Here is a 19,724-nt window from a genome sequence, read left to right on the forward strand (position 1 = left end):
TGGCCTGATAAACATCTGAGATAGTCCATAAGAACTTGACCCATATTCATGTGGCAGCTGTTCAAGCAGGTTGGCAGGAGTGAGGCTCTCCACTGTCTTGAAATGGCATTGAAGGCCAGAACCACCTAAAGGTATGTATGGCAGCAATCATATGGGGTTTCTAGAATCCTACAAAGTTACTATAAACACTAACAGAGTTCAACACGAAGAACACTGTGTGTGAAATTTGAATGTGTCTCTACCACTAACAACTACCTACATGACCTCTCTGGACACTAAAAGTTCTCTCACAACTCTTCACTTTGTAATCCTGTATTCTCTCATTTTCAATCATTCATTGAGATCACCACCACTGTGGCAGAACTACTTAGGCCAGTGATCTTTCCACATTTGACTGTGGATATTCTTTCACCTCCGCAGATCGCAAACCTTAACAGACCATCTTTGTGAGTTGCAGCAAAAATCAAAAAGACAAAACAACTGGTAGCCCATCTTTTGGTGATGAATTGTCCAAACTGTTGTTGGGCTTGGCTCCCAGCTTGATGGGAACTGTCAATGTTCACTCTTTACTGGCATTGTATTTAAGAATCCAGAGTCACCTCCAAACAAGGAGCCACCGGAATAGAACTTTAATGGAGACTGATCTTAAAATTAACATTTCACATTTATACAATGATAAGCTTGAACAAGTGCTTTAGATACCTTCACTTATTTGAGCCTTACAGCTCTTTCTAAGGTGGGAAATCTGACTCAGAGTAATAATATGGATTGCCCAAAGTCAGGCAGTGATGAGAGGAGACCTTGATACCAAGTCTTCTGATTACTCGTGCAGAGCTGGAGCTATACCTACCATGCTTCCCCTCACGTACATGTGAATCTCTTGTGGACTTTATGATACAACAAGGCAGAACTAGGCAGAACTAGGTGTAATGGATGCCCCCAAACCAAAGAAATCCACTTCCATGGCAAGCATATTTCAAAAGAGATGGAAAATAAAAGTTTGAGGTAATTTACCGGGTTTTGAGTCTTATCCACTTGAGGTTCATCTCTCAGATGTGTTGCTTCTAGAAGAAATTTAACGGCATCAAAACTAAATCCATCAACACCCTTTCCAAGCCAAAACTGCATGATTTCCTACACACAGGAAACACAAATGGATGGCAAACTGAATTATCATAGAACGTTAATTTGTTATAATGCTAGCTAGTTTTATCAACATATACTCTCCAATTTTCATTCAAGATTGTATTTGCCAGCTAATCTGTCATAAAATGATCCTCCCAACTCTCTCTCTCTCTTTCTCTCTCTCTCTCTCTCTCTCTCTCTCTCTCCCTCTCACACACGTGCGCACACACACACATACACCAGAAATTCCTGAGCGCATTTCTAAAAACTGGGATGCATAACAGAGTGAATACAAAGAAATCTCTTGACTCTTAATGATTTTAAAAATTGGGCTCGATCTTTCCTGTCCCTCTGTCAAACCAAGTTTATCAAAAACAATGCATATAGATTACATTATCATAATGACTTGTCACTTTAGGAGACTTCCATTATATGACCTGTAAATGAAACTTCTCCAGTTACACAGCCAAGACAAGAAGAACAACAGATGAAAGGCAGTGCTATTATTACCTAATAAGCATATCATTTTCTTAAAATAATGAACTTTCAAGTAACTATATACATGAAGGTGAACAGAGGAGGCTGGATAACCCAAAAGTCATTCCTATTTGAACTTAGAATGTTCTTTTGTACTTTTAATACTTTGCATTAAAATCTTTGTAATTACATTGGAGTATATGTATCAATGCACCTATGTTTCTGATCTTCAGAGAATTCAGTCCAAATCAAACAATGAAGCCACACTATGAAGATATGACTTAGGTGAACCAGGAAAGCTCCCTACCTTTACCCTACCCAGGTCCCCCTGATCAGATGCTACTTGCAATCTACTCCAAACTAGAAACAAATATCTAGTTTCGTAGTTGTTATCCTTTCAAGCAAATTCCTACAGTGGAAATGGACGTTAGAGCTTCCAGAGGTTTCCTGCTGAGATGAGTGTAAACCATCATCACCATAATTGAAATGCATATATTTAACTGTTTATAAACCCTCACATACATCATCTCTTTTGTTTTCTAAACAGTCTTGCGAGGTAGGTAGCACAAGGACTACAGAGTGACATGATAATTTAGTGTTGGAAGGAACCTCAACAGCAATTAACCTCAACACAACAGGGAAAAAATAAACCACTACACCATGCCCTCTTTTTGAAGACATCTGATGAGAGAGAACCACTATCAAAGCAGTCCATTCACCTTTGGATCATTCTAATTGTTTTCTTCCTTGACAATAACCCCAACTTTTCTTCTTTGCAACTTCGAACCATTGCTCCTGGTTCTTCTCCATTGGGCCAACCAGAAATAACTCTAATTTCTTTTCCATATGACAGCCTTTCAAATATTTGATGACAGCTATTATGCACCTCTTGAATCTTCTCTTCTCCAAGTTAATCATTCCCAGTTCCACCAACTGATTCCCATGTCCATGGACTCACAGCCCTTTATCATTAAGGCAAGCCATTCAACCAGTTTATTTCAATGGTTTGAAACTATCATCATTTAGTCTTCATCTCTCCATCTTTCTATGGCAATTACATTAAATATGTTATCAGATGCTTTGCTGACATCTAAGTAAACTATGTCCATGGTATTCCCTTGGATCAGATCAGTAACTTTGCCCAAAAAGGAAAGAAGTTTGGTCTGGCATGGCTTGTTCTGGATGAAATATGCTGGCTCTTTGAGGTCATCTTTTCCTCTTTTAGATTTTCACTAATCATCTCTCTATCCATTTAAAGATAATTTCTCCCATTTTGAAGCTGAATAAGATAAAAGTAAGTAGCAAGAACCAGATATCAACCTAGCAAGTGATTTATTTAGCAGACAATATGACAGATGCTGTCAATGATCTTGAAGATTTAGACTAGTTTACCAAGTACAATGCACCTATAGGTGGTGTAAGGTTAATGTATTTTCATCTTTAAAGAGGTATCTTTTTAAGTTACCTTATTTGGATAGGTATTATGACAAAGGAAAACAATCTAACCAGAAAGTCCAGGCTTTTCTTTACATTTCATTTTCTTTTACTAATGGTAACCTTTTTTCTACAGGTAGAATAAAGGGGATTTTGAAGGAACAATTTGCCTTATTACCTAAGGGCAGCTAGGTGTCACAGTGGATAGAGCCCTGGACCTGGAGTCAAGAAGACCTCAGTTATATAACCCTGATATATAGAGACAGACAGACAGACAGAGAGACAGACAGACAGACAGATAGATAGATAGATAGATAACCCTGGGCAAGGCACAATATCTGTTTCCTTCAATTTCCTTGTCCATTAAATAGAGATTAATAATAGCACCTGCCTCCTAGGGTGGTTGCAAGGCATTGCACCTGGCATGTAACAGGTACTTAACAAATTCTTGTTAATTTTTTTTTTAATTAAAGGATGTATCAAGGAAGGGTGCTAGAATCTGCTCAAGCCAGTTTGGCAGAACTGACAGTGGAATTTTCAGTATGAACATCTATACTTCAGAAACCGAAAAAATGCTAGAACTCAGAGCTTGATTTATTGTTTTACTGATTATCTAGACTTAAGGTGATGGAGAAAAAGTTACTAATTAAGATTGAATTTAAATGTGTCCAAGTGAGCAGTAGAGATTCTAATAGAAATTAGAATTTTAGAATTTAAAATCAGAAAAAAAAATCTGAAGCAGTCAAAGAAGTCTTCATGGGTAGGTGGACCTAGAAAGATCAAATTGATAAGTGAGGAGAAATGTTGGAAATTCCTAAGAAAGATGGCATGCAGTCAAAGTCTGAAGCCAAAAAGGTGCATGGCATGTGCAGGAGACAGGGAAGAGACTGAAGTGAAGCTCATCCATTGGCACAGGTACAGGTAGCCTTCAAGTTCATCCCAGAGCAGGGGTTCTTAACCATTTTTTGACTTTTTTTGTCCCTTCTCTGCATAATGTTTTTGAATGAATAAAATTAAATAGACTGGAGTACAAAGAAAACCAATTCTATTGAAATACAGTTATCAAAACATTTTTTTTAAGTTAACCCCAGGTTAAGAATTGCCCTTGAGCATCTGATATTTGTTCCACCTACAACCCACCCCTCCAAACTTCCTCTGGAACAATTTTGGATTATATGCCCGTCCCCTCAAGGAGGGAGGAAGAACTTTGGATAGTCCAAGGTGGAAGTTGTTTAAATTATGTTCAAATTTAATTTGGGAATGTATTTTTATACTACATATGACTAAGAGTGGGTCACTTCAGACAAATTAATGAAAATTGGGGAGGGGGGGTGAGGGCCAACAGCAGGAAACTAGCAGAACTATTCCACCCCTTTACGTAACTTTAATCTTCCAATTTCCATGTTGATTGAATAGAATACATGGTCCTTCCGACTGATGCAAAGCTTAGGTGCACCTGTGCTCTGTCAAACCTTCGCAAGAGCAGGTGAGTTGCTTTAGACTTAGGACTTCAAAAGTGTACCCCAAAAACCACAGGCAAGGTAAATAGAGGCAAGAGAGCAACCAAGCAAACTCTGCTAAGTACTGTCAAAAAACAGTCTGGGATATTAAAACAAATCATTAAATTCAGGTAGATGCTGGCAAAACTGAAGACAAGATTTGCCACAGATAAATAAGTAGCTGGTAATCTGCTGCAGACCACTACTAGCTGATTGGAGTTGATGAAATTTGTGTTTGTATCACCAAATGCCAAAACCATAACACTAGTTATTGCTCTGACTTGTTTCTGTCTCTGTCTTTCTTTCCTTCTCTCTGTCCTCTCCCTCTGTCTCTGTCTCTCTCTATCTCTGTCAGTCTCACTATCTCCATCTCTGTTCTTCTGTTTCCCTTTCCTTCTCTCTGTTCTCTCTCTGTCTCTGTTCTCTCTGTCTCTCTCTATCTCTGTCTCTGTCAGTCTGTCTCTGTCTCTTTCTGTCTCTCTCTGTCTCTGTTCTCTGTTTCTCTCTCTATCTCTCTGTCTCTGTCTCTGTGTGTCTCTGACTGTTCTCTGTGTCTCTGTTCTCTGTCTGTCTCTCTGTGTCTCTGTCTCTATCTCTTCCTCTCTCTGTTTCTCTGTCTCTCTCTATCTCTGTCTCTCTGTCTCTCTCTGTCTTTCTCTCTCTGTGTGTCTCTCTCTCTCTGTCTCTCTCTGTCTCTCTGTCTCTCTCTCTCTCTCTCTCTCTCTCTCTCTCTCTCTCTCTCTCTCTCTCCATATACAGTCCACCTAACACTAAATATAGCAGTCCTTGAGCCAGCGACTGTTCCAATGTTTTAATACCTCTTGGGCATTAGTACTGGTTATCAGACATTGAAAAATAAAATAATCATCCAAATCAAGGTTTGTGGTCTTAGAGAGTGTTTTACTACAGTCTTGTTATTTTTTAATCCAGCTCTGAGATTAACCATTTTCCGCCGTATAACATGAAGCAAAACCTAAGAGTTTATTTCGGAAACCTATTTTAAACTATCCAAATAGTTAAACAGTCCACAGTTCAGTCCTGAAAAATCTTTGCTATGCATGTGTCATTTACACAAGGATAGGGACTGGACTTGTGATTGTTTTTTGGAGACAGGGAGCTCCCAGATGAGGAATCACACTCTACCCTTACAGGTCAGTGTCTACTTGGAAACTTTTATTCTTAGTCACCCAGGACAGCCAGTGGTTAAGTGACTTGCTAGGGTCACAGAGATAACATGTGTCAAAGGAAGCCTGACTCAAAGCCAGCTCTCTCCCCACTATGCTATGCTGTCTCTGCGTTATATACTAGACATAATTCCCCTTATTGGATGAAAAAAGAGAATTTATTGACAATTGTTATTAACTTTACTTCAATCAAGGTTTCCCAGGGTGTTTCTCACCGTAGCTGGCAGTGGGTCCTGTATTAAGCTTGTAGGGGAAGGCAAAGTGGATTCTTGGGTGCTCTTATGGGACGAGGACAACACCACCAGCAACAAGAACAAGAGTTAGTGTTTACATAGGGCTTTGAGGTTTGCAAAGTTGTTTGCATATGTTATTTTATAGCACACAGCCTATTCCAATTTAATTCCCTGCTTACAAACATTCTTAGTGGTTTGGTAAAGTTTATTGGAAATGACTCTTTTGACTTACTATGGAGAAAGGGATGGGGTGGGGCAGGGGCGGGGAGGCTGAGCCAAAATAGTGTAGTAAAGGCAGGGACTTGCCTGAGCTCTCTCAAATTCCCCTCCAAACAACTTTAAAATAACACCTCAAAATGAATTCTGGAGCAGCAGAACCAGCAAAAAAGATGAGTGAAACAATTTTCTAGCCCAAGACAACTTAGGTCAGCAGGAAAATTCTGTCATGCTAGGGTAAGAGTGGAGCACAGTCTAGCACAGGCTGTGCCCCACAAGCCAGCAGCAGGCCTTGGGGCTACTAAATCAGCAGCTACAGCCCATATACGGTAAGAGGGACAACTAGTCAGAAGGAGATTACAAAGCACCATTTGCTGACACTGGGTTCAGGACTCTATTGCATTGTCCATATACACTTCTGGATCACAGTCCCAAGGCAAGGAGGAGTACTAGCACACTAGAGCCTGTGGCTGCAGGGGAGTTTGAACATTCCTCACAGTTCCAGGATGTAAAAAGTTCTTGTGGTCACTCATAGGCCAGGAAAGCAGTGATCATACCTCTCCTTAAATCATACTACCTTGGAAGAACTGAAAACTTACAGATACCCCCCCAGAACTAGCTCTGAAAAGAGCAGCATGAAAAGCCTGAACCTTGGGGCAGTCCCCTCTCCACCCCAGGAGCAGAACCTAACTTTGACACAGAGTTAATAACATAAAGAAATAAGCTGGAAAATGAGCAAACAATAAAAAAGAACTTGACCATGGAAAGTTACTATGGTGACAGGGAAGATCAAAACATAAACTTAGAAGAAAACAACAAAGTCAAAACACCTACATCCAAAGCCTCAAAGAAAAATACGAATTGGTCTTAAGCCCAAAAAAGAATTCCCGAAAGAGCTCAAAAAGGATTTTAAAAATCAAACAAAAGAGACAGAGGAAAAATTGGGAAAGGAAATGAGAGTGCTGCCAGAAAATCATGAAAAAATATTCAACAGCTTAGTAAAGAAGGCACAAAAAATACTGAAGAAAAAACACCTTAAAAAAAAAGAATAGGCCAAATGGTAAAAGAGGCACAAAAATCCACTGAAAAGAAGAGCTGCTTGAAAAGTAGAATTGACCAAATGGAAAAAGATGTACAAAAATTCACTGAAGAAAAAAAAACTCCTTAAAAAGTACAATTGAAAAGGAGGTACAAAAGTTCACTGAAGAAAATCATTCCTTAGAAATTAGAATTGGGCAAGTGGAAGCTCATGACTCTATGAGGTGCCAAGAAACAATAAAACAAAATCAAAAGAATGAAAAAATAAATGACAATATGAAATGTGTCATTGGAAAAACAACTGATCTAAAAAATAGACCAAGGAGAGATAATTTAGAATTTAGACTACCTGACAGCCATGATCAGAAAAAGAGCCTTAACATCATATTTTAAAACATTATCAAGGAAAATTGTCCTGATATCCTAGAAAAGGAGAGTAAAATAATAATTGAAACAATCTATTTGGGGCAGCTAGGTGACGTAGTGAGTAGAGCACCAGCTCTGGAGTCTGGAGGACCTGAGCTAAATCCAGCCTCAGACACCTGACACTAGCTGTGTGACCTTGGGCAAGTCACTTAACCCCAATTGCCCTGCCATCCCCCCTCAAAAAAAAAAGAATTTATTGTCTCCTGAAAAAAAAGATTCCAAAATGAAAACTTTAAGGAATATGATAGCCAAATTCCAGAGCTCCTAGGTCAAGGGGACAATATTTCAAGCAGCCAGAAAAAAAACAATCCAAATATCGTGGAGCCACAAAATGGATATTTAATGAAATAGATGACTTTCAAGCTTTCCTGATGAAAAAACCAGAGCTGAACAGAAAATATGACTTTCAAATACAAGGCCCAAAAGAAGCAAAAAAAAAATGTAAACAGGAAAGCAAAATCATAAGGAATTTAACACAGTTAAACTGTTTACATTCCCACTTGCAAATCCTAAGAACTTTGTCATTAGGGCAGTTAGAAGGAATATACATAGACAGAGGGCATGGGTATGAGTTGACTATGATAGGACGATATATAAAAAAATAAAATTAAGGAGTAAGAAAGAGGGATGTCTAAAAAAAATTAAGGGATGAAAAACAGAAATGTACTGGGAGAAGGGGAAAGGGAGAGGTAGAATGGAGTAAATTATCTCACATAAAAGAGGCACAAAAGAGCTTTTACAGTGGAGGGGAAGTGGCAGACAATGCTTGAATTTTATTCCTGTCAGAATTAGCTGAAAGAGGGAATACCATACACACTTTTTCAAGTATAGAAATCTATCTTATCCTACCATGAAGTAGGAAGGGAAGGAGATAAGAAAAGGGGGTAGGGAGAGGCTGATAGAAGAGAGGATGGATTGAGAGAGGAGACATAGGGTGAAAGAAAGAGAGAAAAGGATAAACAGAGGGAAAATAGAATGGAAGGAAATACACAGTAATCATAACTGTGAAAAAAAGCTTATGGCAAGTTTCTCTGATAAAGATTCAATTTCAGAAATACACAGAAAACTGAATTAAATTTATAAGAATATGAATCATTTCCCCATCAATAAATAGTCAAAGGATGTGAAGAGGCAGCTTTCAGACAAAGAAATCAAAGCTATCTATAGTCATATGAAAAAATGCTCTAAATCACTATTGACTAGAGAAATGCAAATTAAAACAACTCATACCCATCAAATTGGCTAATATGATTTTTTAAAAAAGGAAAATAACAAATTTTGGAGGAGATGTAAGAAAATTGGGACACTAATGCATTGTTAGTAGAGTTGTGAACTAACCCAACTATTCTGGAAAGCAACTAAGAACTATGCCCAAAGGGCTATAAAACCATGCATATCCTTTGACTCAGCAATACCACTGCTATATCTCCATCCCAAAGAGTTCAAAAAAGAAAAAAAGGAAAGGAAAAAGATCTCTCTGTACAAAAAATATTTATAGCAGCTCTTTTGGTGGTGACAAAGAATTGGAAATTGAGAGGATACCCATCAACTAGGGAATGGCTGAACAAGTTATGGAATATGATTTTGATGGACAACTATTGTGCTAGAAGAAATGATGAGCAGGATGGTTTTTAAAAAAAACCTTAGAAGACTTATATGAGCTGATGCAAAGTGAAGTGAGCAGAACCAGGAGAATGTGGTACACAGTAACAGTACTACTGCATGATGGTCAACTGTGAATGGCTTAGCTCTTCTCAACAATACAATGATCCAAGACAGTCTCAAAGGATTCATGATGAAAAAGGCTATCCACCTCCAGACAAACAAACAATAGAGTCTGAATGCAGATCGAAGCATACTTTTTTTTTACTTTTTTATTTTTCTTGGTTTTTTGGGGGGAGTCTGTGGGGGCGGGTTTTAATATGACTGATATGCAAATATGTTTTGCATGACTTCACTTGCATAACCTGTATCAAATTACTTGCCTTCTTGATGGGGGTGGGAGGAAGGGAGAGAGGGAAGAAGAAAATCTGGAACTCAAAAAAAAAAAACCCAAATGTTTAAATTGTTTTTACATGAAATTGGAAAAAAAGAAAATACTTAAATAAAGCCCCCCAAAAAGCCTCTTTTCTCCCTACACTGTTTTCCTTGAGTCAACCCAACATCTAACATTTGTATACCATTTAGTATTTGCCAGGCATTACGCTAAGAACTTCACAAATACTCACTGGATCCCCACAGCGACCCTGGGAGGTAGGTGCTATTCTTATCCCTTTTTTACAGATGAGATTTACAAAGTGAGGCAAACAGAGGTTAATGATTTGCCCAGGGTTATACAATTAATACATGTCTGAGGCCAAATTTAAACTCAGGTCTTCCTGACTCCAAGGACCTGCACTATCTATGTTCACTGCATCAGATAGCTGCCTCTAAAGCAGCATTTCCATTGATCATAGGCCAGCTCCAACCATAAGAGAAAGAATCTTAGGTCTATCTGCTGAGGGTGTTCTGCTGTTCTATGTTATAAGCCCTAACCGGGCAAAAATCAATAGATTTCACAGAATATTAGAGATCACGTAGTCTATCCTCCTCATTTTGATGACAAACTGAAGCCACTTCCTTGGGCCAGCTCCCACAGACTTGAAGAGACAACTCAGAACAAAACCCTGCTCAGCATTAACTGTGTTAAAAGCTTAAAAAATTTGCTTGATGATTACATAAATCTCGACTTCCAGCTGGAAGAAAAAAGAAAAAAATAAGAAAAAAGTAGAGTTCACATGTGCAGAAATAAGAAAGAGCTTCTTCATTTTTACACAAGAGAGCATGCTCTTACTGGGGACCTGTACCCACTGCTTATTGTACCGCTTGATTCTAATTATTCTGTACCTTCCACAGTGCGTAACACAAATGCCAAGTGCTTAAAACACACACACACACACACACACACACACACATTCACATTCAGAAACACACACACACAAACACTTTTTGAACAGGGTTGAATTGAAACTTTACACAGGATTATGGATCTAGTGCTTGGAGGCCATCGGGAGGTTAGATAAATGACTTGCCTAGGTCAAACATATAATAAGCATTTGTATCATAATTTGAATCCAGATCCTGTGAACCTAGAGCCAATATGTCTGTATCCTACTGAACAATATTTGGGAGGAGAAAGCTTCCTTGCCCAGATTGCTACTTGATAAATAGTGGCCTGGAGAGATGAACAGACAAGAGACTTGAATTTGGGATCATCAGCCCTCCAGGAAGAGCAAGCAGCTACACACGCTAGGTGACAAAAGACTGTCCTTTTTCCTCATTTGAGATACAGTTATCCCTTCTACATCAAGACTTTCCCCATCATGGTTTCGATATATTGCAAGTTGGCATAAGAAACTCAATGGGAATTTCGGGGGAATTTTGCAGAAGCCACAGATGACACATGAAGGTCAGCAGATGACACAGAGAAAGTTTAGAAACTCAGAAATGCATAAAATATAAGTATAGTATTATATAATATGAACTTATTTTATCTTTTTATGCCATATACACAATTTCTTTTTTAAAGTTAAAATAAGTAAAAAGTTAAAGTTTGCAAAAAGAATGCAGAAGCCAGAGACACAAAGGCTAGAAATGTAGAGATACCACACTGACCAAATACATATAGCCTATGACCAAATACTTAACCTTAACTTTACAATAAGTTACTGTAAATACCCCATAAATGAAAAAAATTCAGACTTCTTTGCTGGTACAAAGGGAGGACCAAAAATAATTTTACTTGGATTTTCCAGACTGTGAGTGTGCCACGCTCCTAGTGTTTCATGAGAAACATCTATCTTTCATTATACACATAGCATTTTTTAGGAGAGCCAAAATCCTGAAGGACAGCTGAGAAAGAGGTAAGAACTGTGAGGCAGGATGCCAGGGAGGGAAACATCAGTGGACTCCTTAAGGGAAGGTAGATCTCCATGAGAATTTGCAAAGGAATGGGAAAATAAGACCCTCCCCCTCCTGGAAGTTTTAATAAGCAAGAAAAAAAAAAGGAGGTATGTCATTATAGTGAATGTGAAAGATGCAACTTCAGCTAAAGGAAAGCTAGATCAGAAACTGTGCCCAGGCTGACCTAGATAGAGTATTGGATAGAAAGTCAGCAAGTTCTGAGTTCAAATCCTGTCTCAGACACTTAGTAGCTGTGGGACCCTGGGCAAACACTTTAATCTCTCTCTTTTTTTTTTTTTTTTTGGAGAGGGGAAAGCAGGGTCATTGGGGTTGAGTGACTTGTCCAAGGTCACACAGCTAGTAAGAGTGTCAAGTGTCAGTCTGGATTTGAACTCAGGTCCTCCTGACTCCAGGGCCGGTGCTCCACTCACTGCGCCACCTAGCTGCCCCCAAACACTTTAATCTCTCTGGGCCTCAATTTCTTCATAAGCAAAATGAGGGGTTTGGACTCTACGGCCTCTAGGATTCCTTCTGGCTCTGAATCTGTGATTCTGTGGAACAGAGTAGGCATTTCCACATATAGCGCTAAGGGCTAAGGTAGAAAGGTAAGCTACGGGGAGGAAAGTTTGAGAAGCGGGCTTATTCTTCAAATGATTTGGCCATAAAACCACTTAGTAACTTAGACTAAAAGCAAGGGATGAGAGGAATATCACAACTTGCAAATGCTCCATCTAGTAGTTTCCCTCCTTGATAAAAACAAATGTGATTACAGAAACCATACTCGGGTATGCTAAAGACAGAGAAACGACCTCCCCCTGGTGGATACTTTGGGGGATGACAGCAGAAGTGACCCAAGACCTAAACTACTAGGAAAGTTAAAAGACCCAGACCAAGGGAGGGGAGTCCCTTCCAGGGATGTGCTGGAACCTGCTCCCACCTGAGATGGCTAGAGAGAGCTGATTGTTAAATTTTCAGGATGAGCATTTATACCTCGGAAATCAGCAAGTGCTACAAATCAGGGCTTGATTTATTGTTCCATGGATTGTCAAGACTTAAGAAAGTGATGTAGAGAATAATTATGCAGATTAACCTTAAAAGTGTATTGAGCACACTTTTTTTTCAAGAGCCTGTTGTTAAACATTCACCAGAACACCCCTGGCCTTAGCCCTGATTCCTTTCATCATATTCTCCAGTGAAGATCACGGGTTTCCTAACAATTTGGGTTGGAAGGGATTAGACTGAAACCTATAAGGAAAAAGACAAAGAAATGATGGGGGGGGGGATTTTCGCACTATTGAGTGCAGAATAGGAATGTTAGTCTTGCTCTGCCATCACGCTGATAGACTCGGGGTCGCTCGGAGCTAGGAAGGACTTGTGGCTTTTCTCACGTAAAGCTGTTGTTCGGTTTGTCAAAACCACGGCGACACACTTCTGCGACCACAGGAAATGGGTTTTGGTTGTTGTTACTGCTTTTGTCCCAACCACTGATGTCACTGGTGTGGCTAACTCCTGATAAGAAAACTCCCTTTACCAAATGCAGATGAGCAATTTGTAACGTTTAATCTTAGAACATTTCCTAGGGCACTGAGAGCTCAAGTCACTTGCCCATGGTCACACAGCTATACAAGTCAGTGGTACAGCTAGGACTCAGGTATTCCTGACCACAAGGCATCAATCAATCCTCTATCTCCTGCACCATGCAGCCTCTCAGGAGGAGTGTCACAAATAAGAAAACAGAAAGACAGTGCTTAGTACAGGCTGTGAGATAATAGAACACAAACTGGCCCAAGAGTCAGGATATTTAGGTGCAAACCCAAACTGCATGACCTTTGGGAAGTCACTCTGTGCCGCTCAGCCTCAGTTTCTCCATATGTGAATTAGGAATAACCTTTTGTACTTCATGAAGTTGTGAGGAATAAACGACAGGATACATGAACTGTCTTTGCCAAGTAAAAGGAATTCTACAAATCAGTTTGGTTCAAGGTGTACCCCACCGACACCTCCTAGAGCCTTCCCAACTTTTTCAACCCTGATTTTACACCTTAGAAAAACTTTGACCCAAATATGTTAAAAGACTTGCCCGAGATTAAGAGAAGACTTACACTGAACACAGGAAGGCCCTGGGATTTCCCCCATGCAGAAACTCCCTCTCCTACCAAACTTGCCTCTTTCTAAGAGCCACCCACGACTTAAGAATTGCTTGAGGCTAAGAGAAATCCATAACTTGCCCATATTCACACAGCTAACAACTATCCGGCAACACCTGAACCCAGATCTTCCTTCCTTGGGAACCTATGTCCTATGAGAGACAGCATAGTATGTGGGCAAGAGCTGGACTCAGACTCAAGATCTGGGTTTGAATCCTACCTCGGACACTTACTAGCTCTGACCCTCTCAAGTGATTTAACTGCCCTGTGCCTCAGTTTCCTCATCTGTAAGACAAGAGAACCAGATTTGATGTTATCTATGGTCCCTCCTTGCTCTGAATCTATAATACTGTTATCTATCCATTCCCCATGCTGCCTCTAGTTTTAACACAGGACAGGGAGAGGGCCTGGACCGATGATTTTACACAGAACTTTTAGGTGAAGAAATTCTCTCTACCAGTGTAGGGCAGCACCTTTTTGACACTTTACACAGTTGAAGTGACTTGCTCAGAATGTTTACACAGCCAGTCCTCATCAGAGTCTGGTTCCAAGTGAAGTTCTCAAAGTACGATGCACTGGCTGGGTTTACCACTTCACCCTTGTAAAACATTAGCCTCAAGACCGTTGAACAGGATCATGTTCTCTCACTAAATGCGGGTGAAAGATGAGCTGAAGGAAAATACTGGAACACGAAGGAAACAAGTAGCTCCTTTCTGCAGCATTACTTATTACCAAACAATCACTGAGTGTCCCAGCGTCTCCAGAGACTAAACATGGAATGGAGTTTTAAGGGGAGGAGGCAAAAGGAAATACCTGTGTGTTGCCAGTCAAGTCACCTATGTAATAGGCACAATTTAGGATGACCCACAGGAACTCTGGCTGGCAAATTATTAATCTGCCTATTTCTATTTCAAAGATAAGGGCATCGCCGGGTGGGCAGGGGTTGACCCGGCTCACTAAACCTTTTCTGGGCAAGGTCACTTTCCAGGGCAGCACCTTTATTTGCTCTTATGATTTGATCTGCCTAAGGCTGTCCCAAAAACAACTAATAATCATCCCAAGTGAATAGTAAAGAAGATTTGTGTTCATTAAGTTTACTATTCTCAGGAATTTGGGGAAGAATCTGGACTTGTTTACAAAAAAAAAAAAAACAACTGTGATACATTGTAGCAAATATTGATCCAGATCATCTAAACTTCTCTAGTTCCCACTGTGTTGGAAACTCTCGGTTTTGTAATATAGAGATCAAAAAAAAAAAAAAAAAAAAAAAGGACCGTGCATAGGAAAAACCCAGCAGAAAAGAGAAGACAAGTGCTTAATTTTAGGGCAGGTGAAAACGTGATAAGAGCAACCCTCCTTCTGTCAATGTACCAGCTCCCATTCTTTTACAAGGTATCTCACTTAGGTATTTTGTGCATTTTGGCATTCAAAGCCCTTCATAATCTCTTCCCACCCCCAACACCACCTGTCTAGTCTTCTCCTACCAGCTAGGCTTTAAGGGAAGCTAGGTGTGGTGGATACAGCACTGGTCCTGGAGGTGACAAGTTCAAGCCCAGCCTCTGAGACTAGGCCACACAAGCCTAGCTGTGTGACCCCAAGCAAGTCACTTAACCCCCATTTGCCTCAGTTTCCTCATCCATAAGATGGAGACAGTGAGAGCACCTACCTCCCAGAGTGGTTGTGCAGATCAAATGAGATAATAATTATATAGCAATAAGCACTATAAAATATTAGCTATAATTATTATTTTTTACTACATCTTATACCTCCCTCCCCCCATCCAAAAACAATTTTGCTCTTCAATCCAGTGACGATGATCTCCTTGGGCTTCCCCAAACCAGACTCCCCATCTCTTGTCTGCAAGCATTGTCTCTGGCTGCCCCCATGCCTGGAATGCTCCCCTTCTTCATCTCTCACTGCTTCCTGGCTGCCCTGGCTCTCTTCAAGACCCAGCTAGAATACCACCTTCTGCAAGAAGCCTTCCCATCCCTCCCTCTGAATTCCAGTACCTTCCCTCTGTTAACTACTCCCCATTTATCGAGTGTATGGCTTATTTGTTCATATTTGTTTGCTTGTTGTCTTCTTCCCCATCAGATTGTTTTTGGCCTCTCTTTGTATCCCCAGCACTTAACACAGTGCCTACCATATAGCAGATGCCTAATAACTGCTTACTGACTCACTGACTCACTGACCTAGCACTTTAAGATTTGCAAAGCATTTTACATGTTATCTCATTTCATCTCCACAATAACACTGTGAGGTAGATGCTATTATCATTCTCACTTTAAAGATGGATGACCTAAATGAGGCTGAGGTTAAGTGACTTGCCCAGGGTCACACCTCCCTGCCTATAGGGGTAGATATTCAGAAGTAAGTGTCAACTAAGCACATATGATGAAAGGAACCTTTGGAAATTCAGTGCAAGAATTCTAGCTAGACAACACTTTAACGTCTTACCTTGTTCCTCACCAAGTCTTGCCAGCAGCTCTGGGAAGATGAGTCAGTTTGGGGTGGGCGAAGAGTCACTAATGTCTTCACATCTGAGCTTTCCATTGTGCCAGGGAGGTAGGAAGAAGCCACAGGTATTTGTCCCAAACACATTCTTCCAGTGATTTGATTTTATACAACTGGTTCAACAAAAGGAGTGCTTAAGTGGCTTTGGGAAATAGAAGTTTAAGCGGGTGCAGCTACTCACCTTTATTTCCTCCTGGACATCAGTATTACGCAAATTTAAATCAGGTTGCTCTTTCAAAAACTGGTGAAAATAACATTGATTTCGCACTTCATCATACTGCCAACTAGAGTTTCCATAGACACTCAACTATCAAATAAAGAAGAAACCATTGGCTGCTTAATATAATTTAGATGACATCAGAGCCAATGAAGAAAACTTCTCCAACCCCAATCTTTCACAAGTTTCTAAGCATTTTCCTTTTATGGAGAGCACTTTTTTTTTATTTTAAATGCAATTTATTTATTTAACATATTTGGTTTTCAGCATTGATTTTCACAACATTTTGAATTACAAATTTTCTCCCCTTTTCTACCCTCCCCCCCACTCCAAGATGGCTTATATTCTAGTTGCCCTGTTCCCCAGTCAGCCCTCCCCTCTATCACCCCCCCTCCCCTCTCATCCCCTTTTCCCTTCCTTTCTTGTAGGGCAAGATAAATTTCTACGCCCCATTGCCTTGTGTATCTTATTTTTTAGTTGCATGCAAAAACTTTTTTTGTTTTTGAACATCTGATTTTAAAACTTTGAGTTCCAAATTCTCTTCCCTCTTCCCTTCCCACTCACCCTCCCTAAGAAGTTGAGCAATTCAACCTAGGCCACACATGTATTATTATGTATAACCCTTCCACAATATTCATGTTGTGAAAGGTTAACTACATTTTGCTCCTTCCCAACCCATCCCGCTTTATTGAATTTTCTCCCTTGACCCTGTCCCCTTTCCAAAGTGTTTGTTTTGATTACCTCCACCCCCATCTGCCCTCCCCTCCATCATCCCACCCCCCTTTTATTTTTTTTTTATCTTCCTCCCTCTTCTTTCCTGTGGGGTAAGATACCCAACTGAGTATGCATGGTATTCCCCCTCAGGCCAAATCTGATGAGAGCAAGGTTCACTCATTCCCCCCTCACCTGCCCTCTTATGGAGAGCACTTTGGTAAATTAACTCCACTAAAAATGTCCCTAGTTACCTTGATGGCTTTGGGCCTATGGGGAGGCCTGTGATTCACAGCATTTACCCTTCATATTAGTCACACTAAAATAGCATAATGTTTGGGGGAGAAAAAGGAGTAATTCCAACAAAAGCAGCATATCTGGCAAGAATTTTTTCCCTGAAACTTATTTTGTATCAACACCCAAGTTAAGGATTAAAAACTGGACAAGACAAGGACATGTAGGGTGATTCCCTAGAGATTGCCTTCCAGAATGATAGCAATTAAATTCAATAAATATTTATGAGGCGGTTACTATGTGAATGGCACTGTCTCCTCTTTGACAACCCCCCCCTCCAAGGGGTCAAAGAGCTCTGAGATTGTTACCTCCCAGGCAGGGGGGTGGGAGAGATCTAGCCACTCCTGTATGATAATTCTTTCCTCTGTTCAGATCTGGGTTCTCTCTGTGAGGGACACCATCCTAACTTATGGTGACATCCAATCACATGTCCCAGATTTCTGTTAGGTCTTATGCTGAATGAGTAACCAAACAGAAAGGTAGTGAGGCAGTCTGTGTGCCAGGAAAGTTCACAATTTCTGCTGACTTCTTCATACGCAATTCCAAGTGGAATATATTCCAAGGTATATTCTTTAACAGGCCTCACCCTCACATTTGATTGTCTCTGTCATTGTCCCCTTATGACTTCCAATTTTACTGAAGTCTAAATAGCACACCTGGAGACATAAGAAACTAGGATGCTATATGGCATTGACTCAGCTTATGCCTTTTAGTACTACTGTTTTATGAAGGTTTTCTCCTGTTTTGAAAAATCTATCTGCATCAGATTTTGTACATTTGCTCAAAAAGTGTATAAGCTATCAAGTTTGCAATAAATAGCTTAGTGATTTAAACAAAAATAAAGTTATTTGCTTCATTCACAAAAAGGGAGGGAAGCAAAACACTTACCCAGTTGTTGGGTGGTATTGTCATGCCATCTACGTGTGTACAGTTATGCCAGATGTAATAATCTGTATATTTGCCAGTCCGATTCCGACTCAGTTGAAACCAACTATGTTTATCACTTGTGTGATTTGGTATAAAATCCATTATGAGTCTCAAACCTTATAAATAATGAGTGAAAATATGTGTTGGAAGATGTATATTATGAAAATTCCTACATACAATTCAAGAAAAGTATAGAATTGAAAGATTTAAAGCACTTAAAGCTACTCTTTCCCTGTCTTCTCTGTTACCTTTATCATGTATAGCTGTAACAAGATTCTCAAATTCTCTCATTGTTCCAAAGATGGGATCAATTTCTTGGAAATCTTCAACAGCATATCGGAAATCTTTAATGGATGATTTATAAAAAGAAGTAATCCACACATTCTTTACATTTAAATTTATGATGTGGTCAAGTTTCTCTTGTATACCTAAATGGAAGAAAAAATGTTAAGGGCAAGAAACATTAGGTTGATTGTTTTAAAACAAACAACATGGCTTATAACATTTTAAAAAGGGAATAAAAATAAGTTTAAAGTACTTATTGGAAATGATATGTTGGTTGTTGACAAAAACACTTGCAATTTCACTCAATATCAAGCTTCGTTGTCCTGTTCTAATAATAAGTTGACCCTTAAAACAGAAATAGATATTCCCAAATATCAAAGCACTCTTCAATGGGAAGGTTAACGTTCAAGAAAGTCAAGTGACTTGTTAATGCTCAAGGAATGATTTGGTGGTTGAGCGGATGGAATTTTCATCAAATTTCTTGGAATGGCCACTCTCACTTGTTCAGTTAAATTATAATGTACTCCAGGAGAAGAATAAAGGATTGCTCTTTTTAATTCCTTTTACTGGACCACAATCACATGTGGACTGAATAATTTATATATCTATCTGCAAGGCTGCATTATAGCTGACCGATATATCATGTGACTCTTTTATACTAGTCAGTGTAAAGTGCAATATAGTTTAACAAAGAGAGAGCTAGATTTGGCAAAACTAACACCAACAAAAAAGGTTGAAATGAAATGAGTGTAGTACTCAGAAGACCAGGGGATTGTTGGTAAAACCACAGGATCATAGATTTGGAACTAGAAGGGAATTTTAGTCTACCTCATCCAACCCCCTCATCTTAAAGATGAAGAAATAGCTTAAAACAAATAGCTTAAACACTGTGTTTCACCTTTGGTCTAGTGGCCTAAATATAGACTCAGAGACTTGATCTCTTTATCTAAATCTCTCATAACTTTCTCTGTTACCTTCTCCAAGCCACTTGGCCACTCTGTGTCCCACTCTGTGGCCATTCTGAGGACTACGGAACTAGAGACAGTATAACCCAA

The 19,724-nt window shown here is 39.6% G+C and overlaps 1 protein-coding gene across 1 annotated transcript in view; it reads right to left on the reverse strand.

The window, feature by feature from the left end:
• SLC3A1 (solute carrier family 3 member 1) overlaps positions 1–19,724 on the reverse strand; it is a 36,953-nt gene that overhangs the window by 11,116 nt on the left and 6,113 nt on the right. The window contains exons 2-5 of the mRNA XM_036750322.1: positions 18,633–18,812; positions 18,346–18,500; positions 16,417–16,542; positions 1,015–1,134 (exon numbers count right to left, since the gene is read on the reverse strand). Coding sequence (XP_036606217.1) covers positions 1,015–1,134; positions 16,417–16,542; positions 18,346–18,500; positions 18,633–18,812 — 581 coding nt within the window. The remainder of the gene's footprint in view (positions 1–1,014; positions 1,135–16,416; positions 16,543–18,345; positions 18,501–18,632; positions 18,813–19,724) is intronic.

The sequence above is a fragment of the Trichosurus vulpecula genome, chromosome 3, assembly GCF_011100635.1.
Source record: "Trichosurus vulpecula isolate mTriVul1 chromosome 3, mTriVul1.pri, whole genome shotgun sequence".
Taxonomy (NCBI): Eukaryota; Metazoa; Chordata; class Mammalia; order Diprotodontia; family Phalangeridae; genus Trichosurus; species Trichosurus vulpecula.